General features: G+C 48.5%; 2 protein-coding genes across 4 annotated transcripts in view; one reads left to right on the top strand and one right to left on the bottom strand.

The window, feature by feature from the left end:
* RAB1A (RAB1A, member RAS oncogene family) overlaps positions 1-2002 on the top strand; it is a 29299-nt gene extending 27297 nt beyond the window's left edge. The window contains exon 6 of the mRNA XM_006748407.3: positions 168-2002. Within this exon, the coding sequence (XP_006748470.1) occupies positions 168-365 (198 nt within the window). The 3' untranslated portion in view covers positions 366-2002. The remainder of the gene's footprint in view (positions 1-167) is intronic.
* Positions 1838-27932, bottom strand: CEP68 (centrosomal protein 68). Of its 3 annotated transcripts, XM_031019439.2 has the most exons (8): positions 27777-27932; positions 16821-17214; positions 13674-15197; positions 12175-12297; positions 9759-9855; positions 6402-6574; positions 5155-5224; positions 1838-4066 (listed from the first exon to the last, which is right to left on the bottom strand). In XM_031019439.2, exons 2-7 carry the CDS (start codon positions 17169-17171, stop codon positions 5201-5203), a joined length of 2292 nt encoding a protein of 763 aa, XP_030875299.2. In that variant the 5' UTR covers positions 17172-17214; positions 27777-27932; the 3' UTR covers positions 1838-4066; positions 5155-5200. The 3 variants fall into 3 exon arrangements, with proteins under 3 accessions (XP_030875299.2, XP_030875298.2, XP_081689732.1); XM_031019438.2 differs by having other exon boundaries at positions 1838-5224; XM_081833606.1 differs by lacking the exon at positions 27777-27932 and adding an exon at positions 15582-15783 and having other exon boundaries at positions 1838-5224; positions 16821-16956.

Genomic DNA, 27932 nt, shown 5'->3' with positions numbered 1-27932 from the left:
TTCGGTTTGGATGAAGTTGGGTACGGTCAGCGTACAGCCTTTACAGCCCGGGCAGTGTCTGTTTGGATTCAGTAAACTCAGGCCGTCCTCCCTCCCCATTTCAGATGATGGAAATGCACTAAGTGGGAAAACATGTTAGTGTTAATTAATCCTTACTGTTTTCTTAGGAATTTGCTGATTCCCTTGGAATTCCATTTTTGGAAACCAGTGCTAAGAACGCAACGAATGTAGAACAGTCTTTCATGACGATGGCAGCTGAGATTAAAAAGCGAATGGGTCCTGGAGCAACAGCTGGTGGTGCAGAGAAGTCCAATGTGAAAATTCAGAGCACTCCGGTCAAGCAGTCAGGTGGAGGTTGCTGCTAAAATTTGCCTCCGTCCTTCTCTCACAGCAATGAATTTGCAATCTGAACCCAAGTGAAAAAACAAAATTGCCTGAATTGTACTGTATGTAGCTGCACTACAACAGATTCTTACCGTCTCCACAAAGGTCAGAGATTGTAAATGGTCAATACTGACTTTTTTTTTATTCCCTTGACTCAAGACAGCTAACTTCATTTTCAGAACTGTTTTAAACCTTTGTGTGCTGGTTTATAAAATAATGTGTGTAATCCTTGTTGCTTTTCCTGATACCAGACTGTTTCCCGTGGTTGGTTAGAATATATTTTGTTCTGATGTTTATATTGGCATGTTTAGATGTCAGGTTTAGTCTTCTGAAGATGAAGTTCAGCCATTTTGTATCAAACAGCACAACCAGTGTCTGTCACTTTCCATGCATAAAGTTTAGTGAGATGTTATATGTAAGATCTGATTTGCTAGTTCTTCCTTGTAGAGTTATAAATGGAAAGATTACACTATCTGATTAATAGTTTCTTCATACTCTGCATATAATTTGTGGCTGCAGAATATTGTAATTTGTTGCACACTATGTAACAAAACAACTGAAGATATGTTTAATAAATATTGTACTTATTGGAAGTAATATCAAACTGTATGGTGATAAGTATTGTTTTAATTCTTATGGTTAAAGGGAATTAGAGCCTTGCATTATACTCCGAACAGCCATGTGTGTGTGCAACCAGGGCACTGTAGACCTATCTTAAGAGCAGCATCCAATATGCTTTCCGATAATACACCCGGTAAATGACCTAGGGAGGCTTCTGTGCTGTGTTGGGATTTAACCAAGCTTAGTGGTTCAGGGAGACTTAAGTTGTATGGAAGACAAGTCTAGAATGTATGCTATCTAGTCTATTATCTCTGCTCCTTCTCTAAAACCATTTGAAATGGCTTCATCGATCAACACTTTGTTAATTCTTCTGTGGTAGAGGTGGAAAGCAGCACACCTTTCCTAATTGGCAAGTGATCAGGCTAATGTGTGTGCTGATACTGTTTTTTCCATGCTCTGAGTCACATGTCAACTATTTTATCCTCCACAATTGTATAATTTAGGTTGGAGGAGAATTAAAGCATTAAAGTAGAAGGCAGGAAATTTACTATTGATTGCCCTAATTTTAGGAATTATATCCCTAAAAATTAACTGAAAACACAAATGCTAGGTGGGAATGATAAATGAGAAAAATGTATTTATTTCAGTGGAATTTTGCACATGTGAAAATTTTGTTAAAAGGACCTTAAAGATCCTAAGGTTTGTTTTTATTGTGGGAAACAAAAAATCTTCTGCTAACGATGACATTTTGAGGTGACAGAAGTCAGAGATTGTTTCCTTGGGGTTGAAATAGCAGCCCAAAACATTCTCTACTTAGGCGCTTGGGATGTGGCTGTTGGCAGCACGTTTTATGGTGGGATCTTTAATCCAGTGATAAAATTTAAAAACAAGCCAAAAATGATAGGTTTCTTTATTTTCACTAAACAGGCAATTGAAATACATGGTACAAAAATAAGTGGTAAGATTATTGTAAAATGAAATGGACAGAATAAATATTCAATTTAATTTTCCATCTATGAGAATTTCACAATAAAATCATAGTTTACTTTGTATTATAGATGTGCTTGTTGGATCTATTCATCCTCGCATAAGGCAACTGAAAAATCCCTCCAAGTTACCAATAGTTACTTGGGTGAAGATTTTTTTTTTAATCCTTCAAAGGTTTGGTTTTTGCCTTAATGGTACAGTATAAAGGGGGAAAGAATTCATAAACTATTTTCTAAAGTAGATGAATGCTATAACCGTTAATGTGATGCTGTGCACTTCAGTTTTATACAGCAAGCTGTTCAAACTGGCAGCTTATTGGTGAGTTAACAAGAACGAACATTACATGAATTTATTTTAAGATGTAAGCGTATTTACATACTTACTTAGTTTTGAAAATCCAGTGTTCTTTCCCCCATGGCAGTCAAGACTGGGGCTTGTTACCTACCACAGGATGTTTCAGCATGCTTCCCTATTTGCTTTTTTGCATATGACAATAAATGCAGTTTTGAAAAAAATATACAAACACTTCAAGCTACTATGGGCTTTAATAATTTGTTCACTTAATAAGGGGAATTCCCACTTGTCATATTTTAATGCCCGTGGCTGCCGTGAATAAGCTTACGTAAGTGAAGTGTTCTGAGCCTGAGTGGTTGCAATCTCTGGGAAACCCTAATAGAATGATAGCCACTCTGGTCTGAGCAGGAACTTCCTGTTCTTTGACCTTTGACTGAAATTTCCTTTAGCATACATGTTGCCATTGCAGCATCTTGACATCATCCCTTCTTTATGTTCCCGATGAAGTTTCAAAACAGCCCTGTATTGATACTGTCTCCTATTTGCAGATGAGCCTAGCAACCCGAACCCAGGTCTTAGTGCTACCACTTCCCTGTGGACTTCGATTCTGTTTATTTACAGGGACTACTAGGAAATGTTACTACAGGTAAACGTGGGATCTCATAACTACTCTTATGTCCATGTAAGCCACTTCTGTCCTTAAGGCGAATGCGCACCAGCCCTGGTGCAGTGGCCGGCCAGGCTGTCTGCCCCTAACCCGGCTGTGGCTGCTCATGGACATGCTGCAGTGGCTTCCTAGGCTGAAACCATTTCAGCTGGAGTTTTAAGGGTGGTCTTAAACTCCTTAGAGCACTGCTAAAGATAGAACTCTTCAGTGGCATTCACAGCGAGGTCCAGAGTACCCTCAGTCACACCTTATTTCAAAGGAGATAGATAAAAATATCTTAGATCATCTCTGTAATGAAAGTAGTAACTTTCTTGGGAAACCGGGTACTCTGAAATAAAATGCTCTGAAAATTCCTGTCTGTTGAAGCTGGCAATTATTAGGTTGGATGGGAACAGAACGGCATATTCAGCGTTCACTTGCTGTGACATTGGCCAAGTCTGTTTCCCCGGGGCTGTCGTCTTCAGGTTTTTTGTGAATAGAAACAGGTCTATCAAATACTAGCAAATAAATGGGTTTAACACCTCAGGGCTGTTGTAACAGTAGAAAGGCATGTACCAATTTATAGCCACATCAAAGAGAAGGTGAAATAGATCAATATAAGAACACAGGTCATTAGACATTTTTAAAGCATCTGTAGGTTTTTAAGAATATTTTACGTATGTAATTATTTGCTCTGGAGGTGTTTTGTTTTGTCCTGTCTTTTTTAAATCTCACAATGGAACTAAGATTAATATGGAGATGGCAGGGTTGAATTCTAATCATGCCCTTGCTCATTGGTAAATCATACCATAGCAGCAGGCACTTGAAATAGTGCACTTTATATAGTTTACTTTTGTAGTTAATCTTTAAATACTAGATTTTAACAGCTTCTTTTCCCAGTGACGATAAAGTCAGAGATTTTAAAGCAGAAAAGTCACATTTAATAATAGGACTTTAAGTTCATATGGAGGTAGATGAGATAGTGTTACGATTATGTGGCCCCAAAACTAAAGTCCTAAACTTCTTTTAAAGAAGGTAATTTTGTATTAAATGTTTTGTTCTGAGGGGATGTCAGAAGTCTGCTCATGAGAATAATCGTTCCAGTGTCACCTTCTTTAGGTTCAAGATGACTTGTTCATTTTTCTTTATAAACATGAGATCTTCCTTTCTTAAGAACCCTCCTCCAATGAGCATCTGGAAGGAGTTTGAAAAAAGATCTTTAAGTGCTTATCTCACATATATTTAAGTGTGAAGAATCCTTTTCTGAAGTCTTTAGCCCACCATAATGCTAGAAATATATAGGGGGAGATGTGATTTCCCCTCCTTCCATGTTCATTCACACAAGAGAAATTTTTTAAAGGTGTTTTTTTCCTTTTTTGCAGAATCTGTGGTTACCAGCAACAGCTGAACGTTTTGCTTTAGAAAGCTACAGAACTGATGGTTGATCCATATAGGTTTTTTTTTTCCTGTCAAGGTACATGTCACTCCCAAGCAATGAAGAATTTCCCTTTTCTCCTTCACCACTGACAGCCTTAGCTTCTGTAACCAGGCTTCGTGACCCTATCCATGCCCTTCTCCTCCCTGATCTTGGAGACTAGGAATGGACTGATGCGTCCTCCTGGAGGTACCCTTTAGGTGTGGATAATCAGGCCACAGTCCTGCGGAAGCTCAGTGGCAGTTCCCTAAGTCTCTGACACATTTTCCTTTGCCGTATTAGTTAGGCAGGCAGATGGAGCCCTCCTAAACCCTGAAGATAATTTAAAAAGTGTCCTAATAACCAAAAATAATTTGTTCAGAACTTTCTATTAATTTGGGGATTTAAAGTCTCTTCTAAAATCTTCAAGAGGGATTTATAAACCTAAGCTTAATTTTATAAAAAGACCCAAGTTCCTGGCCAGTGATTCATTTTTTTTTTTTTTCCAGTCTCTTGGGTCTTCTGGTATGCCTGAAAATACCAAGTATTTGGTACCTTCTCTCTCATGTGAACCTTCTTTAAAGGATTTCAGCAGGTGGACTATTTTAGGAGCTCTGTTTTTTTTAACTGGATTGGGGGGGATGGGTATGAAAGACCTGTAAGCCTTATTAGTCTTATTTTATCAAAAACTGTAAAGCTACAGGCTTTTGTAGAGAAGCACCAAAAGGAAAACCTCAGTTTGGAAGGATTCATTTTAAATAAAGAACAGTAACTCAAAAGCCCTTACTTCAGGGAAGAGAAGGGCATTTTAAAGCTAGTACATTACAGTTAAGTTTCCCCCTTGATTTGAGTGTTAAATGGCTCTTACAAGGGCTTCCTGAAAGTTTCCCACCAGCCAGGTTTTAGTCCACAGATTACATATCTGCTTGAGAAGATGCCTGAAAGAGAGAGAGAAACTTTTTTTTACAGGCAGAGTGCTGCAGAGGAAGAAATGACAACAACAATCACTGTATTCATTTTAGAACTAAAATGACTATTGCTCAAATTTCTTTGAGGCAAGTACAGGGACTCCCTCCTCTTGATATACCTTGATTTTATCCTTTACGTTCTCTTGGCTACAGTGAATTGTCACCTAGAAAGTCTGAGAATTAAGCATCGCATTTTGGTTGTAGGAGAGGAAATTTCAGAAAAAATATGGTCCAGTTGTAGAATCCTACAGAATGTTGGGCAGTGGCGATCCCACATTGGGCACCCACCCCCTCTGCTCTCTTAGCTCTTCTTCCCTATCATTCCCTGTTCGACTTTCCCAAAGATCAAAAGAAAGTTGTATTGTTAAGTCTCTAAGGCATGTTACCCCCGCCAATCCCCCTAGCCCTTTTTGGAAGGCAGTCTGCAGAGATCATTGTTGGGAAGGAGAGGGGTGGGGACCTATCAGTGAGTGAGACTCTGTGCGCACTTGGTGCTTTCGAGTTGCTTGAAGATGGAGCACCAAAGGAGGTGGGCAGGGGCGCCTGGGTGGCTCAGTCGTTAAGCGTCTGCCTTCGGCTCAGGTCATGATCCCAGGGTCCTGGGATCGAGCCCCGCATCGGGCTCCCTGCTCCGCGGGAAGCCTGCTTCTCCCTCTCCCACTCCCCCTGCTAGTGTTCCCTCTCTCGCTGTGTCCCTGTCAAACAAATAAATAAAATCTTAAAAAAAAAAAAAGCTGGGCAAGAAGAGCCTACAGAACAGGGAGCCTGACAGCGGCCCTATATTGGAGAAGTTTACATGCAGACATTAAAAAAGTTTAGGGATAGAGGAGTTTTGCCACTGTTGTCTTGAAGGGGCAGAGAAGTGCGAGCGCGGGGCACCCTAGTCCTCGGACAGGCAGCAAGGGTGAAAGGAAGTCCCGGAAGGCACCGCAGTGAGCCAGCTCACCACAGGAAGACCCTCAACCTTCTTCCGGGCAATGGTAGCATCTCCCTTTTTCAGTGTCAGGGTCTTCTAGCATCTCATTTGTTTCAATAACTTGGTTCAACAAGCTTCTAAGAACTAGCCAACTGTTAGAGCAGGAGCTCTGTACCCTAACTGGCACTGGGGTCCAAGGACAGATTTTCTTCTCTGGGGTTGCCTACTTACCAGGCGCATCCCCTTCACATCCGTGCTCTTGTGTGCCATGGGCGTCTTGTCCGGGGTGAGGGTGCAGCCGGCCAGCATGTCCAGAGAAGCTAAGATAGCGTCATATAGGCGATCTGCATGGCTCTCCAGCTCACTGGGCTGCTTTGAGATCCTCCCGAGGACATCTTTTAACACTAACAAATGAGGTTCAAAGCAATTAGGCCAAAAAAAACCAACCCCAAAACAAAAACACAACATGTGATTGCATTTTCTAAAGAATCATAGAAGGGTGTAGCATTTTTACACAAAATAGGAACATGGCAATAATTTCAGGATGTCCACACTTTTTAACAAGTGACTCTCCAGGGACTGCTGTTGCACTGGGGGATCCATGTTAACTTCTGATTAGAGCTGAGAGAAGAATTCCGCTGGCTCCACTTTGGATTTACGTAATTCACAAAAAGGCACAGAAGCATGGTTCTCTGGTGACTGGTGTAATCTGGCTTTTAGAGTTAAGACACAAGGCACACCCAGATCCTCGGGGGCAGGCTTAAAACAATATGCCGAGATTAGGACATTGGGTCCTGCTGTCAGGTCCTAAGAGCCTCTGTTGGCTGGGGAACTGGTACTTAGCAGGTATACAGGTAGCCTGGTAATGTATTCGGGAATGCTTGTGAACCCTTTTTGGTGGGTCCTCGAGGAACAGACTTCAAAAGAAAAGGATCTGAAAGCAAAGCTAAGACAAGAGGTGAGTGAGGCCAAGATTTCCTCCAACAAGGAAGGGATGGACTAGGTTCAGAGTGCATCACAGCAGGCTTGTTTTTCTCTTAAAAACCTTATTTCCTTTGTTAAACACAAAGGCTGCTTTAGCTTCCTGAGCCTTTATCAGCTGTGTTAACACTCGGTCCAGTTTCCTGCTGCAGCTGCAACATCTGCCAGCAGCGGAAGGGAAAGGGGAAGCTGCCTATCGGTAGAGGATGTGGCCGGAGAAGGAAGCAGGTCTAGCTGTGGGGAGATCAGCCTCTAGGGAGGCCACAGCAGGGGGTGCAGCTCCTCTGCGCGGGCGGCCGCTGGGCTCTCCCCTCCACTTTTACCAGGCCTTGGCTCAGTCCTGTGTGTTCGTCAGTGGAATTCAGGGGACCTTTATTTTTGTTTCTGAACTTTTATTTTAGGATGTTAGAATATTTGGTGGGGGCCAAGTAAAAGGAAAGCTGGGCGTGAGAATGCAATCTTTCCCAGCCAGGCTTTGGTGTTTTAATGGAATACATTCAGGAGCCTGGGTCAGCTTCGGGCTGATAGGTCCCAGTCGTGTGATCCAGCTGCGTGCGGAGTTTGGGTATGAGAAAGGACTGGCAACGCGTGCACCGAAGCAGTGAAAAAGCCAGCTCTCCACGGCGAGGCCTCTGGCAGGAGGCGGAGACAGACACATTTTGGAGGGGCAATGAATGTGGTTCTTGTTCCTATGGTTCTGCTTGTGGCCGGGGGAGAAAGCGGGCTGCAAAGCTGGGTAAGGGGGTGTGCGCTCAGGCTCGACCCATGCTGTGGCACTGTGCCCTGGAGAGAGTTGAACACTAGTGCATCTAGCGGAAGAGACCCTGTGAAGGTCAAGGGGAACGTGTGGTCTTCACACAACACCCAAGTTCCTGGTAGTCCAAGCAGAGGATGGCAGGGGCAATGAGTCCATCTCAAAGGGCCTGGGTACATACCTGAAAATCACAGGAACCCCCAGATGACTCTCAGGTTGAGACAAGGGCAAAGGGGGATGTTCTTTTTCCAGATTAAGCACTGAGAAGTTATTACTGGATTGGTTTTTGAAGGAAGGTCAAAGAACCTGTAGCTTTTAAGAGGCCCGTTGTTACAAGTGGCCTCTGTCTGGGCAGAGTTTCCTAGTATGGCGCGCGCTCCCTGCCTGCTCGGGCCCCCGCACCTCCAGACCCAGCAGCAGGGCAGTCGGCAGCAGGGGGCTTGAGCAGGCTGCCACCGCTTGTGTGCTCCAAGGCAAGTTCGCAACGCTGAGGTGAGGGTAATAACAGCATCCATCTCACAAGGCTGTGATTGAACGGGACAAAAACCTGGTATGTTAAGTGCTTCAGCGCGCGGCGTCTGGCGCACGGTGTTCAGTACAAGACGGATGTAATTACAAGTAGCACAAGAGCCTGACCTACCGAATTTCTGCCCCAATAAAACCCAAAAAACGCTCGTGCAAGAACCAAAACAAAGGCTTCCTGAAGGCAGGGGATTGCCAAGGGCTCCCCCAGTTCACACTGGATAACCACTGCCCGGCCAGAAAGTCCTTCGGTGGCTCCCTGTCCCATTGAAATCCCTCTGCCCGTTCACAGTTCTCAACCCTGGTCATTTTTCTTCCCAGGGGTATTTGGCAACGTCTGGAGAGATTGTGGGTTGTCACTACTGGAGAGGAGGTGGAGGTGCTACTGGCATCTAATGGGTGAAGGCCAGGGATGTTGCTAACCCTCCTGCAGTGTGGAGGACAGCCCGCCTGCCACAGCATCACGTGGCCCCAAATGTGGGTAGCGCCCATTGAGAAACTGCTCTAGGCCGCCTCGCTCACACGCACCCAGCGCTTCTGGTCGGGCCAGCGCCACCTCACTGCCTCTCAAGCCCAGGGGTCCAGCCCAGCTTTGCTTCTGTGCTTGGTTTCCCGCAGAAGCCCCACCTCACTCCAAAACCGCGGCAGAATACAGATGCGATCTTTTAGCTCCTGCCTGTTTAGTCTTACAGGAAATCAGGGGCTGCTTTGGGCAATCCGTCAGTTCTCGGCTTTAACCCAGCATTCTCCGAGCTCATCCTCCCTTTCCCACCTGCCCACAGCAAGGGCAACACCGATCGTGAATCCTCGCACCCTGAATGCTTAGGCGTACTCTTAAAAGTCTGTGATTTTACATTTTCCTAAATTGGGAACCCATCCTGCAAAATGAACTCTCAGCAGCTCCCTCAGAATGGACTGCTCTCAAACACCGAAACGGATACTTCCTCCTAGCAGAATACCAAGCACATAACCAGAGAGGGGTCCAGCCTGGGAAAGGAGGGGCACCCCTGAGGGCCCCCTACTGTGAATAGCCTATCAGAGAACCGAGGACGACTGCATGAAAACCAGCATTCCGGCGCAGGTCAGTACCAGGGGACGGTAAAAGAGTGTCGTTGCAGGCTCGACTCCGCTTACCTTTCGGTGACCGGCTCACCGTGAGGCTGCAGGGGCCGTGACGAGGTGAGGGCCGGCGGGCAGCCAACAGAATCTAAGGCGGTGGGTGGGGGAGGCGGGGTTGGCACTACTGGATCCTTACCGGTGACCCTGCGGCCCCTGACCTGCTGCTGGGAGGGAAGGAGTGCTGGCTGGATTCAAAACTTCAAGCGTCTCACCTGGGGTGTTATCCAACAGGCACTGAAGAAGAATCTCCCCTTTCTGTAAGACGCTCTCCGTCAGGGACTGGTGTTCATCTATATCTTTCTTAAATTGCTTAAAGCACATCAGAAAAGAAAGAAAGAAGCTTTGTTACTACTGTTCAGTAAAACTTACTCAAAATGATCCCTTGTGGAGTAGCTCAATTCCCCTCTACCCTGGAAGACAAACCCATCCCATTTTCAGAATTCCCCAAGTAAGCAGCACGTTAGTTTAACTTCACCTACTTTGAGCCCAGAGTAAATACAGACTCGATCCTTTTTTCCATTTACAGTTGGACAAAAGACGAGTTTTCTTTTCCCTGGGAGAGCCTGGTTCATGAACAGCTTGGGAGTCAGGGTTTCTTTATAAACTCACAAGGCTATGGGATTCTCAGAACACACTGTCTTCTGTTCTAACAAACCTGGTAAGAGCCACAGAGAAGGGCCCCCACCCACTTCTTCGCTCAGTGCCCTGCTCTGTGCAGACTGTGGGCCTCGGGGAGGCATCGGGGAAGCTGTGAGTCTCCTAAGTAGCTGATTTGTTTTCCCCTCGTGGGCCAAGCCTTGTAGTTGTTTTTGATGTTTCTTTAGCTGCTAAGATGTGTAAAGTCAAATCCATGACAACCTTTGGTACAGGGGACAGAACTTGGTGGTTCACATTCTGGAGTTAGAATCTTACTCTTGGATTTAACTGTACTCCTGTCTTTAGTTTTCCTTTGCCCTAATACCTGTACTTATTATTTTATTCTTTAGTATTTTCTGTAGTTCATATGCTACCATAAACCCAATGTGTTAAGACAAAGCATATGAGACAGAGTCAAGGTTGACAATATGTGAACACACGGACACAGACTTGCTTATACGAGCTATCCTCTAAGCAGCGGTCAAGGTAGCTCACACATACACATGCGGCATGCACCAATCTGTGTGGGGAAGGGGCTGACAGTGATCCCACATCGTGACACAGCTGTGTGGGTGACACAAGAGGGCGAGTCTTCACTGACTTGTGAGGATAACTCCCAGCTCCGCTCTCAGTTCTCCCCACAAAGCAAGAAAGGTGCTCTGGCTAGTCTGCAAGTTGAGGCAGAGGACAGAGTGAGGGATAAAATGGAGGGACTGGACTTGTTCTCCTTGGCACTTGCTTTGATGCGGATGAGGCTGAGGCTGAGGCACTCTGGAGAGACCACCCAGATAGTGTGAGCACAACTTCCCGGCAATTTCCTTTCTCCCCACAGTGGTACTGCCCCTAAGCCTCCCAGGGGTGGGCCCTGCTCAGCTCTGCACACGCACTTGGAAGCTGCACACAGAGGACCCCATCGCACTCAGTCTTCTCTTTCCTCAAGCATACTCGGGGCAAGAACTCAGGGCAACCTCTCTCCACCAGGCAGAAGACAGCATTCCCACGAAGGTACCGCAGCTGGCCCGTCCAGGCAAGGCCCCACCCCTGAATCTTAGCTGGCGCCATGTTGGCTCTCTCTCCTGCCAGGGTGTGGGGCTGCTGGGGTGCTGCTGCTCTGGCCGAGGCATACGTACATCACATTCTCCGCTAAAGGCACTTGATTAGGTTCCAGAAATTCAAAGGACTATCTGAGAAAATCCTTTCTAGACGAGCCTCCCAGGCTCAGACCCCACTTACTACCTGTGCTCCTTCAAAAGAGGTTAGAAATGCTTGGCCAACCAGACATGCTAGAGGGCTGTGGGTAGTTCAGTCAAGGCTGATGTTATACTGCGGGTGACTGTACTTCTGAGAATGAAGGGGAACCTACTGGTAACTATTCCAGAACAGCAGGCACAAACTATCACTCCAAATACACCTGATCTAAAGTCAAATTAACCAGAACTCGTAATTAAAGAGATTTAAAAAATAACATGACCTTAATGAAAAAGAGGCAAAAAACAAAACAAAACAAAACAAACCCCAAAACCCTCAACCCAAAAACCAAACACATGGAGAAGCAAATTCCAGTCAGGGCTGTCCAACGGAACTTTCTGTGATGATAGAAATGCCGGGACACTTGAAATGTAGCTAGTACAACTGGAAAATACGAATCTTTAACTGTACTTAATTTAAAATAGCCATCTGTGACTAGTGACTCGTAATAGTGCAGTTCTACACTTAACCCCTGAGACATCTGCAAAAGTACACTGCAAATTCCCTTAAGTATATCTGAAGATAAATATATTTTCTCCAAACTCTGCTTGGCCTGGGAAGTAACTCCTACATTTTAGTTTTTCAGCACGAAGAATCTGAAAAGGGCCTCTGATTAGATTTCACGTAAACAGCCAATTGCGCCATAGCATACCGAGTATCAGTTATTTGAGCTTCTACTTTGTAATCAAGTGCTTAGCCACCACTCTGGTGAGAGAACGGCCATAAGCCAGGACCACATATTACCCGGTAAAGCTGCAGAGAAGACTTGAGACCTGTAAGATTGGACTTGGATGGAATCAAGTGGTCTGTAACGTCCGCTACGTTATGCAGCCAGCGGATCAGCTCTTCCAGCTGACAGCAGAATGTCTGTGTAGACAAATAAAATACACGGTGTTACTGAACGAACTGTTTTACATTTCAATCCAGGGGATTCTGGGAGCCAGACTGTGCACCTTTCCCGAGCATTCCCTCACTTGAGGGGTCAGTCTCTTCCCTCCTCCCCTGCCTGTCCCCACCCCATGACTCCAGACCTCTGCGAGGGCAATATGGTTTCTGTCTCCCCTCAGCCTTTGTGACACCAAAAATGACAGGCTGAGAGCAGCCTGCCCTGCACGTGGGGAGAGGAGCTGATGGGAGGACAGGGACTGGCCCAGAGGAGGCACGCCTACCGTGGAGACCGATTCCTGGGTGAGTACCACTGCTAACTAACTGTCCCTGAGGAAAACAAAATAAATGACTATAATCTTGACTAATTTGAACCTATGGCAGGAAACAAGTGAATTAAAACTGCATGTCCCTGTTTTGCATTTTCCTCGAAGTATTTCAATCTTTTATCACAAAAGAGGCACATGCTAACATGCGCCCTACCTGCTTCACAGGACAAATAAAATCATACATGGGACATTGCGGGGCTGACTGAAGCCCTCAGATGCTAGGAAACGTCTGTCGTGCTGGCTCATGGGTCTCCCGCCACCTGGCCAGCCGCTGCGCGTGTGCAGTGTCCGTGCGCTCACCCAGGACACGAGGCCGCGCGTGGACTGTGTGTGTGTGTGGAGAGCCATGTTCCCGAACATCCTTGTATCAGGGACTACGCAAAGCCCTTGGCATGAATTATTTCATGTAATCCACACAACATCCCGAAGAGGCAAGGCTCCACGTCTTACAAATGAGCAAACTCAGAAGACTGAGCTGCAATTCCAAATATGGCAGTGATTTGGATTCAAATTCAGATCTGCCTGATGCTGGCGACCCCGCTCCCCAGAGTGAATTCTACCTCCAGACAGTCACGCGTCTACGAGGTCTGGTGACCAAGATGGCTAGGACACAGTGCATCTAATGACTCCCAACTCTGCAGCTCCACCACTTTATCAAACTGAAGCTCTCAGAAGTCCTACAGTCAAGAAAACCATTTACCTTCGTTCAGTATTTCCTAAAGGCATGTGAACAGACGTTTCTTATGCAGAATACCTCTTAATCCTCAAGGTCAAGAGGCCTAGGAAGCAGCCTTGAGTGGTGGTTAAGCTCAGGCTCCAGCCTTGGGTAGGCAGCTTACCTAACCGCTCACTGCCTTTTCTCCAAACATGAATGACAACAGTAGTCCGCACTGGGCCGAGTGGTGAGAACCAAATAAGAAGGCACAGCGCGGTGCCTGGCACATATAAAGTGCCCAAGGTTACTACGTTCGATTCCATGCACTGGCAGAAGCCACACCTCTAGGCGAAGCCCCTTGAACGTAGGTTTACCTTCACACACTGCACGAGCGATTCTTCTCCCTGCTCTCCCTTCCTGGGAGGCTGCCCTGTGGCATCTGGGTCCAAGCACGCGCGCCGGTCCCACACAGCTGGCAGGGAAGAGCGTGTTCCCAGCAGACCGGAGACCCCCAGGGCCTGGCGGCTCCCCACACTGCTGTCCCCTGCACAGCCCCTTGCCTGGATGAAGGAGCACAGCAAAGGGCGGTTCTGGCCCTCGGGGCCCCTGGGCCCTCTGAAGGCAGCCCCAGAAGGAAGCTGGCTTTGGCTCGAGTCCGACGGGAGGGAAGCTGGCTCATCACTGTCTGACACATCCAGGGAGGTCTGCCCTTTGGCGGCCCCAGTGGGCAGGGTCACCAAGGTGGGAATGGAACCTAGATATGAAACCAAACTAGAAACCTGCGTCAGCCGAGTGGGCAGGGCAAGGTACTCGTCATCACTTTCTACCTCCTCTTCTGATTTCCACCCAGACTCTGTGCAGGCAGGGTGCCAGATGCCCTGGCTGGCCCCCTTCTCTCTCTCTGTCCTGGGCAAAGGCCACCCTCTGTCCCATGTCCTCAGCTGGGGAGAACCCACCTCAAGGTGCTTGCCCATGGGGAGCCAGTCCTTCACACCCCTCGGGGCTGGCTCTCTGCTCTCCCAAGTAGCGTCCCTACTGCCTGGGGCTCTGGGGGTAGATGTGAGCTGGTTACAAGATGCCAACCCCACGCTGCCCTGCTTCTGGGGTACTCCAGAGGACCACCGCATAAGGCTTGGCTCTCTGGGCCTAGAGAATGGCAGGGCAGAGGCCTCTGCTGATGGGCAATTCTGGAAGCCATTAGTGGGTGACTTCAGGGTACTTGCTGGGGACACAGAAAAGCTATCCAGGTCTACGCCGGAGTCCTGCAGGACAGGGTCAGCCGGTATATGACTGTCAAGGTGCTTTGGGAGTTGAGGCTTGGGCCTAAGTGGGTAAGTATAGTCCAGCAGATCTTCATACTCTTTATTCGGGTTCCAGAGCGGAGAGTGGCGGTCGGGGGAAGGAGGCAGGGAGTCTGGTAGCACACAGGCCCAGTACTCGGCCTGGAAGGAGAGGCGCCTCCTGCCCAGCCCAGAAGCATCAACCCCGGGGGACGGGGGCTGTGGTGACCACTGGAGCCCCGGCCCTGGCGCCACCACGGAGGGGGCCGACTGCGGGACGACCAGCTCCAGGGAGGAGGAGACCTTGGCAATTGAGCAACGTGGAGGCTCTGCCTTCTCTCGGTGACCCTGCAGACTGCTGCCCAGGGAGGAGGCAGAGACGCTGCAGCTGGAGAACTGAGGAGCAGCGGCAGCCTGGCTCCCCAGTGGCCTCCACCTTGGCGGGAAAGGGAAACCCGAGTTGTGGGGCTGCTGGCTGAGGTCTAGCGCCCGCGGCGACTCAACCGGGGACGGGTTATCTTCACTGTCAGCATCGTGTCCTGAGCAAAGGCCTGCGGCTCGGGGAACGCTAAGAGTCTGAGGTAGATCCTCTGAGGCAGAAAGCCTGGTCTCCTCCATCTGCAATGAGAAGAGGGAAGAAAAGGCACTAAGGTGAAAATAAGCAAACCACATTTCTTTCTTAGAGGACAACTGTGGAATTTTCCTTGGGGACCCAGATGATATTCTGGAGAGCTCTTGCAATCAGAGTCTGCCATCTGATGCAAGAACTAGACAGCGTGTGGCGAGGGGCCAGCACGACAGCTCCACGTGCTCCGGGAAGCCGACCGTCGTCCCCAAACCACTCCCACCCTCCCGTCTTCAGGCAAGCACACAGCGGCTCCGTCACGGCGGGGCTGGGGCACACCACCTAACCTCGGAGAAGCATGTCCTGGGCAGGAGAAACCCCTGCCCCAAGACTCATCCACAGCCCGTCCCCTCTGCAGGTGACCCACCAGGCTCCACCTGTTCAGCTCATGCCTGTTATAAATGAACAAAGGGAGTCCCTCATCTCAGCCTCTTCAACTCATCTGTTCGATGAAGAACTTGCCCCCGAGGAAGGTAGGACAGCACGGTGGTTAAGGGCGTGGGCTTTGGAACCAGACAGACTTGATGCCAACCCAACTGCCACCTTCCAGATGGAGACTCTGGGCCTCCCTTCCCTCATCTGTAAAATGGGGAGAGTAATAGTAGCACTTCCTCGGGACATGAGGATTAAAGGAACTCAGGTGTGAAAAGCACAGGGTCAGAGCTCAACGAACAGGCACCACAATAATAAGCCCATTTGTAGTGAGCTCATGAAACAGCCTATTTCTGTGTTTGCTCATTTACTTGCTGCCTCACTAAATCTCGGATTCACAGGTGCCCTGGGCACCACTCCTGGCTCCCAGGCAGACGGACCCAGCTGCTGTTTTCTCCCAGACAGTCATACTCAGAGCATCCTCACGGGGCAGAACCACGTGGGGGCAGCATGCAGCAGCCAAGGCCACAGTGATCCTGGCGCAATCAAAGCCTTTCCCATGGAGGGCCTTGGCAAGCAGAACATAATAGGATGTCAGAGTCGGGAAGGATGGATCATTCGGTCACCTTCCCAATTATACTGAGGGCCTGAAAGACTGAGGTCACAGAGCCAAGCACGACTGCTTGCTCCCTGTGACTTGACTAGGCAAGGCTTCCCTGCAGTCAGGGAGGCCCAAGAAATTCTACTTACCCAGGGACAGTGGCGCCCACCATGGGAGCTCCAAGGCTCTGTCAGGTTCCCTGGGTCCCAAGGGGATAGAGTCTCAGAGCTTGAAGGAGCCCACAGCCCTGCACCCTCCCTCCCCAAGTCTCGTCAGGGCCCCCCACCCCCAAGAGTTCAGATCACCAAGTCAGAAACAGGACACGGCTCCCCCATCACAGCTCCCATGGCCCAGCCCTCTGGGCACAAGGGTCTTGGCCACAGCATCCCCAGTCTTCAGAAGGTCACCAGTCACACTCCTGAGGAACAGGAGATGCTGTGGACAGAGTCCCCCACTGGCCCCAAAGCCCAACTCTCCAGGTGAGCCTGTAAAACAGAAATCATCACACCCAGACTCCCCACCCCCCCATTCCCCTCCTTGTACAGGGGCTGGGAAAGCAGATAAGATGGTAAGGAAATGCTAAAACATACTCCCAAAGGACCACAACAGTTACATCTACCGTCCCATTCGCCTTATTACCTACCTGGCTTCCCACAGAGTGCAAAAGGTCTCTAGTCCCAGTGCCAGCAGGAAGGGGCAGGCAACCAAGAGCAAGCTTAGATCTACCAGCTCCTGGCTCCCTGCTGGTGGTGTTGGCCTGGGGCTGGTCGGCTCCAGAGGGGCTGGCGGCAGGCACAGACAGTCCCTCTGTCCCCCACACGGGGGAGGCAGACCCTGCCACAGCCTGGGCTTCCAGGCACGGGGGCTCCTCCTGCTTCCCGCCTACGAGCCCCGGGGTGTCCACCTCCTGCGCTCCGCAGCTCCGCCGCCCGCAGGACGGGGTCTTTGTGTCCGCGGATGCCTCCACCTCGGCCTTTTCTTCCCCCAAGGCCATGGAGACGTCCCCAGGTCAGGGTTCCCCTGAAGCCTGCAGCTCTCTACAAAATGGGAAGAGAAAAGAAAAAGATACATTCTCTGCATCTGTACCTAGGAAACCTTGCTTTTTAATGATTAAGACAGACATCTGCAATGAAGGAAACCAGCAACAAAAAGAAAAGGTAACCTACTGAATGGGAGAAGATACCTGCAAATCATGTACCCAATAAGCATTTAATAACCAAATATATAAAGAACTCATGCAACTCAACGCCAAAAAAAAAATCTGATTTTTAAAAATGGGTAGAGGACCTGAATAGACATTTTTCCAAAGAACACACACAGATGGCCAACAGACACATAAAAAGATGCTGAACATCACTCATCATCAGGGAAATGCAAATTAAAACCACAGTGAGAGATCACCTGACATCTGTGAGAATGGCCCAAATCAAAAAGATAAGAAGTGCTGGCGACAAGGTGAAGAAAAGGGAGCCCCCTGTGCAGTGTTGGTGAATTACTGAAACCGGCGCAGCCTGTGTGGAACAGTGTGCGGGCTCCTCAGGCAACGAAAGCCCGAAAGCTCGCAGGACAGTACGCTCCAGCGCTTCCACTTGTGGACAGTTACGGGAGGAAAAGGAAAACACTAATTTGAACAGATCAATGCAGCATTATTTACCACAATCAAGCTATGGAAACAGCTTAAGACTGTGGAAACAAAGAATGAAATCTTGCTATTTCTGACAACGTGGATGGACCTAGAGGGTATTATGCTAAGTGAAATAAGTCAGAGAAAGACAAATACCACATGTTTTCATTTATATGTGGAATCTAAAAATCAAAAAAAAGAACAACAAAAAGAAACAGACGCAGAGAGAACAAACTAGTGGTTGCCGGAGGTGGGGGGGATGGGTGAAATAGGTGAAGGGGATTAAGAGGTATAAGCTTCCAGTTATAAAGTAAATAAGTCACAGGGATGTATAAAAAGTAAGCAAGCACAGTGTGGGGAATAAAGTCCATAATATTGTAATAACACTGTATGGTGACAGATGGTGACGATACTTACCCACTTACATTGGTTGGCATTGTGTGATGTGTACGACTGTGGAATCCCTAGGTTGTACATGTGAAACCAATATAAATATGTCAACTATACTTCAAAAAAAAGGACGTTTTCTTTTTTTTTTTTTTTTTGGTCAAAGAAAAGAAAGAACAAACGGTGTTTACTTCCTCAGAGGAGAACACAGGTCTGGTTTTTCCCTGGCCCCGGAGTTTTCTGAAGGGGAAGGAGGAGCAGACCATTTTGTCCTCTGCTTTTACACGGCCGGCAGCAGCGCCAGCACCAGGGGCCCAGGCAGGTGAATGCGGGTCCAAATCAGAGCCAAGGCGCAAAGCCGCACTTCCGTCCCGGCCCCCCTGGGGCCTCCCTGCACCAGCCCGGCCGCGGCCACAGTTCTGCTGCAGCAGCGCTCCCATCGGCAGGCGGCTCGGGCCTGGCCCTGACCGCTGTGCTCTAGGGAACAGCAAGGCAGGGCCTGCTCAGGCCCTGGCTGAGCCCAGGGTGTTCCCACAGTGACCGCTTCGCCTGCTGGAGGAGGCAGGATCCTCTCAAAACACAGAAACCCCACCTCGGGCTGTGGAGCTGGTGGCGACTTCTCATTCCAAGGGTGGCCAGCGACCGGAGAGAGGGCGAGCCGCAACTCTTCTCCCACTAGCCTGGGTTGTGATTAACTTGCAGCTGAGGGAAGCCATGGAAATCCGGGTGGATAACAATGGCAATGGCCACATAGCATGTGTGCACGGGACAGTGAGAGTGAGAGAGTGAGTGAGAGAGCACGCGTGAGCGTGCACCGGGCTGGGGGGCAGGCAGGCGAGGGAGAACCAGGGCGAGCACTCAGGGAGGGAAGAAGGAACAATGTGGGAGCTGGACCTGAAAATACAACCATTCCTTTAAGAGTTTCAGGGCTAACAGAGACCCCTGTGGTCAGCCTAAGAGTACAGAAACAAGTACAGGCTGGGAGCCCTGGGGGCTGGGGCAGGAGAGCTGGCAGGCGGGGCAAGAGCTTCGGGAGGATTTGGAAGGGGAACAAGGAAAGCATAGTGCCCGGGATTTCGGAGGCCACCTGGAATGCACTGGACCAACCTCAAAGCTAGAACCTGAACAAAAACAGCCTTGCTTCCGCAGAGACCAGGAGCTGAAGTGACAGCAAGAGGAGGTGCTGGGAGCAACAGGGAAGCCTGAGAAAGTGGGGCTGCCAGTGGAGAGGGGCTCATCCTGCTCAGCTCGCACACTGGGGAACTGGGTGGGCACAGCCACACCTTGAGAGCATCCCGTCCTGGAAAAGGGTCCTACTCTGTCTGCCTGGGCACATGAGGCTCCAGGCCCATTCAGAGGTGACCCCAGAAGAGCATACACACTTCACACGTACTCTCTTACTTCTCACAACCACTGCACGGGGTTTTTTGGACAGGTAACGTGGTTGAAATATAAAATGCGCTGCAGATAGAAGTCTCCCTCTGCCCTTGTCTCCATCCCTCACTAAAACCAGCTACCACAGGGATGCCTGGGTGGCTCAGTTGGTTACACAAATAAATAAAAGTATTAAAAATAAATAAAACAAACCAGCTACCGCACACAGGGCATGCCGGGCACGTGCCCGGCGCACGATGTATACTGCGTGTCAGCAGGTGCCCATCAGCGTTGTGGGGGGGGCACAGAAATCAGTGTAACAAGTCACCTTACAAGCCACAAAGGAATCCAACAGAGGGAAAAAAAGCAGCCAATGTTTCAGAGAACAAAGGCAAAATATTTACTATTAGAAATTCCCATAAAAGTAGGTAAAGGGTCTCAGTAATTTGTATGTCTCTTACCTTTTTTTTTTTTAAGATTTTTTATTTATTTATCTGAGAGAGAGAATGGGAGACAGAGAGCATGAGAGGGGGAAGATCAGAGGGAGAAGCAGACTCCCCGCTGAGCAGGAAGTCCGATGCGGGACTCGATCCCGGGACTCCAGGATCGTGACCTGAGCCGAAGGCAGTCGCTTAACCAACGGAGCCACCCAGGCGCCCTGTCTCTTACCTCTTGACGCATATGCAAGCAAACACAAAAATCTCTTTCATCCTCCCTCTTTACGTAAAAGCAGCACACTGTACAGGACACCCTGTTCAAAATGTTTTCTTTCCTTTTTTTTTTTAAAAAAGGATCTCATATACCTTTCCTCAGCAATACACAGAGAGAGCGAGCTTCCTTTCTTTCCTATTACTGCCCAGCACTGTATTCCGGTAGAGTGCCTTTTGGTTTATTTCACTGGTCCCTTACGGGTGGATACTGGGGTTATTTCCAGTCTTTCCTTATTGCAAGCAATGCAGCAAGGAACCACCACCAACCAGGCAGAAGCACGCAGTGCACACAGCCCTTGCGCACCTGCTAGCACGTGCACAGCATCAACATCCAGAAGTACAGCTGCGGAGGGGAAGGCATCTGCACATACTTTGCCTATGTTGCCAAATGGCCTCTAAGGGTGGCACCCATTTACACCACCCCCCCAGCAGTCTGCGAGAGTGGGTTTCCCACGGGAGGCAGGTCCCCTTATCTCCCTTCACAGAGAGGGAAACCAAGGCTAAGAGAGATTCAAATCCAGGACGGTGTGACTCCAGAACCCGAGCTCTTTATGAACCATCAAGAGAACAAGTTACAAAGCAGATCAGCACATGGAAGAGGGAAGAGAGTGACAGGATGGAGAGATGAGTGACCAAGTCCTACTGAGACAGGTTTTCATAGAGCCACAGCCTCACCGCGTGGCTGTTTAAAAAGCTACACATGAAGATGTTTAGAAGCTGAGCCCATGAGCTGGAAAAGTGTAATCTGCAGCCCCCAATTTCTACTTCTTGCTCCATTCCTAGAAACTCTCTCAATGGCTAGAGTCAGGCCATGATGGGTGGCTAATTCCCCTTTTACCCGCTCTCCTGTTCCCCTAAGGGGGGTGTGTGGTCTTACAACAGGGGCAGGAATAAGATGATGCTGGGACAAGAAAAGAGTGCAAACAAATGATCTCTTTGTTTTGGTGATGTAATTTTTAGGTCTTGTCGGGACTCATTACTCAAAAAAGAAGGTATCCATTTATCCTGCGGGGTGGGGAGTGGTGAGCTAGAATTATAAGCTATTTAGGAGACACCTCTAGGTAATTTTCAAGTGTGCATACAAACCTGAACTAGGTTAACAATGTCGCCAGAGGCCCTTCAGCAACCAGGTAAGATGGTCTGAAATAATGATTTTCATGGAAACAGTGCTTCAGAAAAGGCAGGTTTATTTTCTCAGTATGGATGAACAGTCTTCATAATCTTACTTCTTAATCTGCCTGACAAATCATGCCCCCCTCCAACTACACAAGTTAAGAGAAGACAGATACATGTGAAAGCAAAGAATTAAAAGAAGTCCATGAGGGCGCCTGGGTGGCTCAGTTGGTTAAGGGACTGCCTTCGGCTCAGGTCATGATCCCGGGATCCTGGGATCGAGTCCCACATCAGGCTCCCTGCTCCCTGGGGAGTCTGCTTCTCCCTCTCCCTCTGCCTGCCACTCTCCCTGCTTGTGCTCTCTGTGAAATAAATAAAATATTTAAAAATAAATAAATAAATAATAAAAGAAGTCCATGAGAGCTAATTCCATGTTGTATAGAAGATGCTACAGAATACAAAGGGAGAAATCAACTGGGATAGAAATAATCAGGGAAAACTCCTTGAAGTGATGACTGTTGAAGGCAAAGCATTTTTAAAACATCAATCTTGATGAAGTGGCCTAACAAATGCACAAGTTTTAGATTTCTGGGGTTCAATCCTGTCTGCACTTGCCAGGTGGGCATCTGCATGAAGGCCCAGCCCTCATTTCCACAGGTTTAGATTTTACACGTCATTCCTTCTAACCTTCTGGGGTGTGGGTGGAGGTGGGGATTCTGCTTGGACACTTCCAATGAGAAGCAGCTTATTCCTTTTCCAATGGACTGCTCCGGATGAAGAAAATGACTTGTGGTATTGAACCAACTCCCAGATCAACAGCTAACAGAACCTATCACTCTATGTGGGGCCTTCCTGCCCAGAGCTCACATATCTTACAGTGTTCCTACAGGCTAGTGGCTCTGGGATGGGCAGAGGCCTCAGCCGACCTCCTCCCTAACAGTGAAGTACCACAAGGTTGGAGTGAGGGCCTGCAAGTCTCAGAGCACAGACAATGAAGAGTTAATTCAACCCTCCACCTGGGAGAGGTCTATACACACTGGAACTGCCCTGTTCTTGGCCAAACCAAGAGACAAGCCATATAAGCTTCAGGATATCCTAGCGACCACCTGGACTTTGCTATTAAAATTCTCATTAGTCTCCCACAGAGGCCATATGACCTGCCAGATATATATAATTAGGAGTGATGTAGGCTTGCATCTGCTTGCCCTACAGTAAAAATATGCTCACACGTCACGTATGTGGCAAAGCTATCTCTGTAAGCCTGGACACCTGACCCGTCATGGTATCGGCTGCGCCCCGCGCGTGCGGCCCCCGTCACAGCTGCCGGTGCTCCCTCCCACTTGCTCCTATCCAGGAGGGGGAAAGGAGGGCTGAATTCGGGGAGAGAGAAAGAGAGAGGATACGCCTCTCCTAACTAAACCATTCGGAGAGGAATGATCAACCAGGGAGCAATCCTCCTCTGATCAAAAAAAGGACTATCTCCAGGATTTGTTAAATCACAACCTCCCTACGAAATAATCTGATTTATACCAGCTTTGCCAGGGATGCTGCGTTGGGGCAAGGCCCATCTCTGTCGCCAAGCACACAGCTGGCCACCTGTAGCAGCTACACGGGCCAGGTATTACTTCACAGAGCAAGCCCTACCAGTTCAGGGGCCAAATGCTTCAAACTCCCCGTGTTTTCACAGGAGCCCACAGGTACAGGTGGTGAACACTGCACACGTAGTGGCAGAATCTGACCAGAGAACCAGACAAAGAAGCTCTTAGTACTGCTCTTTCTCTAAAAACATGAAACTGCCCACTAGGAAAGGGGGAGGGAGCGGCGTAGGACCCAACACTACAGCGTTGCTGGACAGTTTCTGGGGGAACTAGATTTATGGGAAAGAAGCTTAAAGGCAGAAGCCAATCCAGGCGTGGGAGGCAGCAAGATCGGGGGTAAATACATATGCAGCGGAGGCCAACAAAAGGGACAGTCACAAGAGGCCAGGGCCTGCCTCAGAGTGGGATGGGTCCGGACTGCTGTGGCTGGAGGTGTGAGACTGGGAGGTCAACAGCCAAGAGCAACTGCCTTTCTACCTGCTCCCGCCCTGGCTATTGAAGCCCCCAAGCCCCTTAGTCTTCCACATCGGCCCTGTCTTTCCCTGTGGGGCAGGTCACCCTGAGCACCGTGTCCACCTTTTTATTCGAAGGTCAAAGCCAAGTAAAAGGAAGAAGCCAAGTAAAAAGGAAGGTCAAAGCCAAGTGAAAAGGAAGAAGCTACGGAGGGTAGACATGTTTCCCATGGCTTGGTAATAGGCTGATGCCATCCTCAGAATGCTCCAGCACCAGCAGCCCCTTTCCTTCTCTTCCTGGGGCTACTTCCCTATGTTTTGCTTAAAGTCAGAGGGGAATCCTCCAGCACCTGAGAAGGAGCCACTGGCTCCCTGTAAATCAATATAGGTGGGAAGGCTGCGGCCAGGCTGCTTCTCTTGCTTTCTCACTCACTCACTCACTCACAGGCTGGCGACTGACTGGGACCACCAGATAGCCACACAGCAAGGCCAGTCTTTTAACTCATCACGCAGGTCTTCAGAACGCCTTTAAAGAGATGTCACTGCCATATCTACAAGGAGCTTGGCTGAGCTTCCAGTCCCCTGTCCACTCAACTGCAAGCTCTCTGGCCTTCTTAGCAGATTGTCCCCATCCAACAAAACTCAAACTATGAGGCCACTGAGGACTTCACGTGTTAATAACCGTACCTTCTGTTTCCACCAAAGAGCAAGGCAGAAAAACAGCTTTCCTGTAACAAAAATCTCTCCTACTGTCTAAGCAAGCTGGCCCTGGAACCATGGTTGCAGTTCCACAAGCCACTGCTTGTTCTGTGCTGGATGATTTCTGCGAGGCAGTCAGGTTACATGTATGAAGACTGATAAGAATCTTACTGATAAGAATGCTGCTCACTGTACCAAAGGATCCTCTTTTGGAGAACACACTGGAGAATTCTCTGGTCTTGGTAACAAGTGTTTCACTGAACAGCCAGTTTGTTTTTACTTGAAAGGTATTGGCGAAACTGATAAAAATTTCCTCTTTGCTTTGACTACTAGGAAGCTCAGCAACAAATCTGCAACCCTACCCAACCAAAAAGCTTAGGACAGAAAGGCACTCACCTTTTGTACTAATCTTACCCTTGACTTCATCTTACTTTTCTTTAACCTATCTGCCTCAATTACTTCTATTAAAAATCTTGTTATATGGAAAGTATCTTGGAATGATTTCTCAAGTCATTTTTTGGAACAAAATATAAGAATTGTTAAAAATAGAGTAACATGATAAATAGAAAAAAAGATCATAAATCCAAGACTTCATTCCAAAACCATAAAAACAAAACCGTTTTTAGCAGTACTTCTAAAAATCAAATGCAGGGGCACCTGGGTGGCTCAGTCGGTTAAGTGTTCTGCCTTCGGCCTCAGGTCATGATCCCAGGGTCTGGGGTCAAGCTCCACGCCAGGCTCTCTGCTCAGCGGGGAGCCTGCTTGTCCCTCTCCCTCTGCCTGCTGCTCCCCCTGCTTGTGCTCTCTCTCTCTAATAAATAAATAAAATCTTAAAAAAAAAAAAACACCAAATGCAGACACTTGTGTTAGTACCTTCCTACTCAGTGTGAAGACCAGCAGCATCTGCATCACCTCAGAGCCTGCTGGGAATGTAGATTCTCAGGCCCCACCAGAGTCTTGGAATCACAATTTACATTTGAGCAAGATCTCCAAGTGACTGGCAATGTTTCAGAAGCACCAGGTTAGTCAGTAAGCCTGTTTCAGCACACTGGAAAGAACTACTACAATGGCTTTACAACCATTCACTGTGGTTTGTTCGTTTTTTTTTAAGATTTTATCTTAAGAAAGTAATCCCTACAGCCAACGTGGGGCTTAAATTTACAACCCCAAGATCAGGAGTTGCATGCTCTACAGACTGAGCCAATGAGGCACTCCACTGAGTGACTATCCTATGCCAGGCACACTTGAGAAGGAAATTTATGGTCCTTGTCCTTAAAGTCTTTCCAACAGGACACTAGAGAAAGATCACACCTTGCAGCAGGTTTTTAACAGCTAATTATAGTATGTCACATCTGGAAAGGAGTCCCCAGAAAGAACCGTATTCCCTAGAAAGGATTCAAGATTCGTTGTAGCTACATTAAAAACAGAAGCAGAGACCAGAATTCTCCTGTGTTAGTTATAAGTGAAAAGAAGGCATTTGTTTTGGAGACTCCAAATAATTTAAGAGAAACTGACATGTCAAGGTGACCTACAGCTGGAAGGAAATGTACAACTTAGCCTGCTTCCTGCCCCCAGAAAGTGGTGCAGGAAAACCTGGAAGTGAGGCAACATCCCCTAGGGGTTCTATCTGCCACCTCTAGGTCTGGCCAACAGGGCTAAAGCCAACAAGACTACTTCCACTTTTCACAATGTTTGTGGATAACTTCAAAGACAGGAGACAGTTTCTTCATGAGAAGAGAGTTAAGTTATAAGGAGAAAAGCCACTCCAAGTCCATCTCCACAAGCTCTGCCTCTCTGACTGAACCAATCATCCTGAAGATTTCTTGTTAGCAACAACAGGCCTCATCTGTTTCTCTGCTCTTACAGGACCATTCTGAGTGTCAGAGCACATCAAGAGTTTATCAACTACTACTGTAATACTTGGCCAAATTATTATCTGGCACTTAATCAATCTCTAGTGGGTGGTGAGACTCTGAATGAATCACAGATAATCTATGGAATACTTTCACTGTGGGGGGAAAATCATGAAAGGCTTAAGGACTTTTTAAAGTCAAGCAACAGATAAGGACTAAAAGGCACATAGACCCTGAAGGGTCAAGTACTACACAGATACTTAGTATTAGTAAATCTATTCAAGTATCTGTTTATTTTTATCCTAATAACTGCTAATAGCTCCTGAACATTTTCTTTGAGCCACGAACTATGCTAAGCACTTTATATCAATATCTTTTTTAATCCTCAGAACCCATGGAGTAGGTACTACTATAACTCCCATTTTACAGATAAAGAAACTGAGGCACAGAGCAATTAAATAACTTATCCAGAGTTAGTAACATGACAGATAAAGCCTGTTTTAACTTAAGAGAGCCAGAAGTCAACTGCTTCCCTAACCTGTAAAAATAATTGGTCCAACAAATTAAGGGAATGAAAATTTTTGTTTTGTCAACTTTTGGCTACACTACTTGGTTTTGTTTTGTCTTGTTTTGGCTTCAGTCACTGAGTGTCTTGCTATGTTCCGAGCACTGTGCTAGGAGCTGGGGAAACCACAATACAATGTGATGTGTAAAAGCAGAGGCAGAAGAAAGTAGCCTAAAGGAAGACATGATTAATTAGCTGTGGGGTAGGGAAGAGCTTTAAAAGTTTTTCAGAAGAGATGAAACTGAGTTCTTTTGCTCTTTTCAGTACTGAGTAGCTTAGAATTGATCCAGGTGACGCAGAGAATGAGAATGAGAAGTGGTGACCTCTACTTCTTTTTAACCAAACCCTAGGCAAACTGACCTAGTACATTTTGTCATTCATTTTTACAACATCCTTCTCACCCTAGATCTAGGAGCTACTAGGGTATTTATGAATACTACCTACCTTTGTGCAGGCCCCACTCCCCACCCCCCAACTGAATTCTCAGTGAGGTCCAATCTGCTCTGGCACTGGCAGGTTTCCGCTCATTTTTATTACAAACAATACACCGAACCCAACCAAATAATTATGAAGGACCTGAGCATATATGTGCCCCTAGGCTGCTGAGAACAGTTCTGGTGATGACAGTTGGAAAGGGTGGCCCTTCTAGGCAAAAAAAGCAAGACATCTGCTTTTTCCCCTCAGCAGCTGCTGCGTTCACGGCACCAAGAAAGCATCATTCGTCTCTATCTTTCCCGTGGGAATGACCCTGAGCTGGTGAGAGAGGGTCTCCGCGGCGGAGCTGCGCAAGCGCCTGACTCCCAGGGCCACTTGGCCCCCGGCGAGCGCGCAGGGTAAACAGCACACGCCCGGGGAGAGGCCGCGAGGGAAAGTGAGTCCGCCCGCGGCCGGGGCCGACCAGCCGCGCAGCTGCTCGGACGCGAGGATACGTGGACACGCGCGCCCCCCTCGGCCCGGCCTCCCCGCGCTCAGGCTCTTACAACCCCGGCCTCCCGCCTCCGCGCCCCGCACCCACCGTTCCGCCTGCAAAATGGAGGCGAAGGCACGAGGCGCCCCTACCCCCAGGAGCCCTTTGTGCCCTTCCCGACGGGGGACGCGGGGCCCGGCGACGCGCCCGGTCCGGCCTCGTAGACCTGGAGAGGCTGCTGGGCAGAGGGGGCCGGGCCGCGGGGGCGGGGGCTGCGGAGCCCCAACTCCGGCGCCCGCGTGCCGAAAGCTACCTACCTCGCCTCAGACGCTTCTGACGCCCCGACCGGGCCTGTGGCGACAGCAAGCCGACGCGGCGGCCCCGACGTGGGGGTCCCAGACGGAGACCGCGGCCCTCACGCCCGAGCCCGCTACGCCAGGGGCGGGGCCGCGAGCCTGCCACGCCCTTCGGGC

This window comes from Leptonychotes weddellii, chromosome 10 (genome assembly GCF_054177405.1).
Source record: "Leptonychotes weddellii isolate Sample4059 chromosome 10, ASM5417740v2, whole genome shotgun sequence".
In the NCBI taxonomy this organism is placed as follows: Eukaryota; Metazoa; Chordata; class Mammalia; order Carnivora; family Phocidae; genus Leptonychotes; species Leptonychotes weddellii.
Note: the sequence above shows the minus strand (reverse complement) of the source record. Positions and strands in the feature narration are given on the sequence as shown.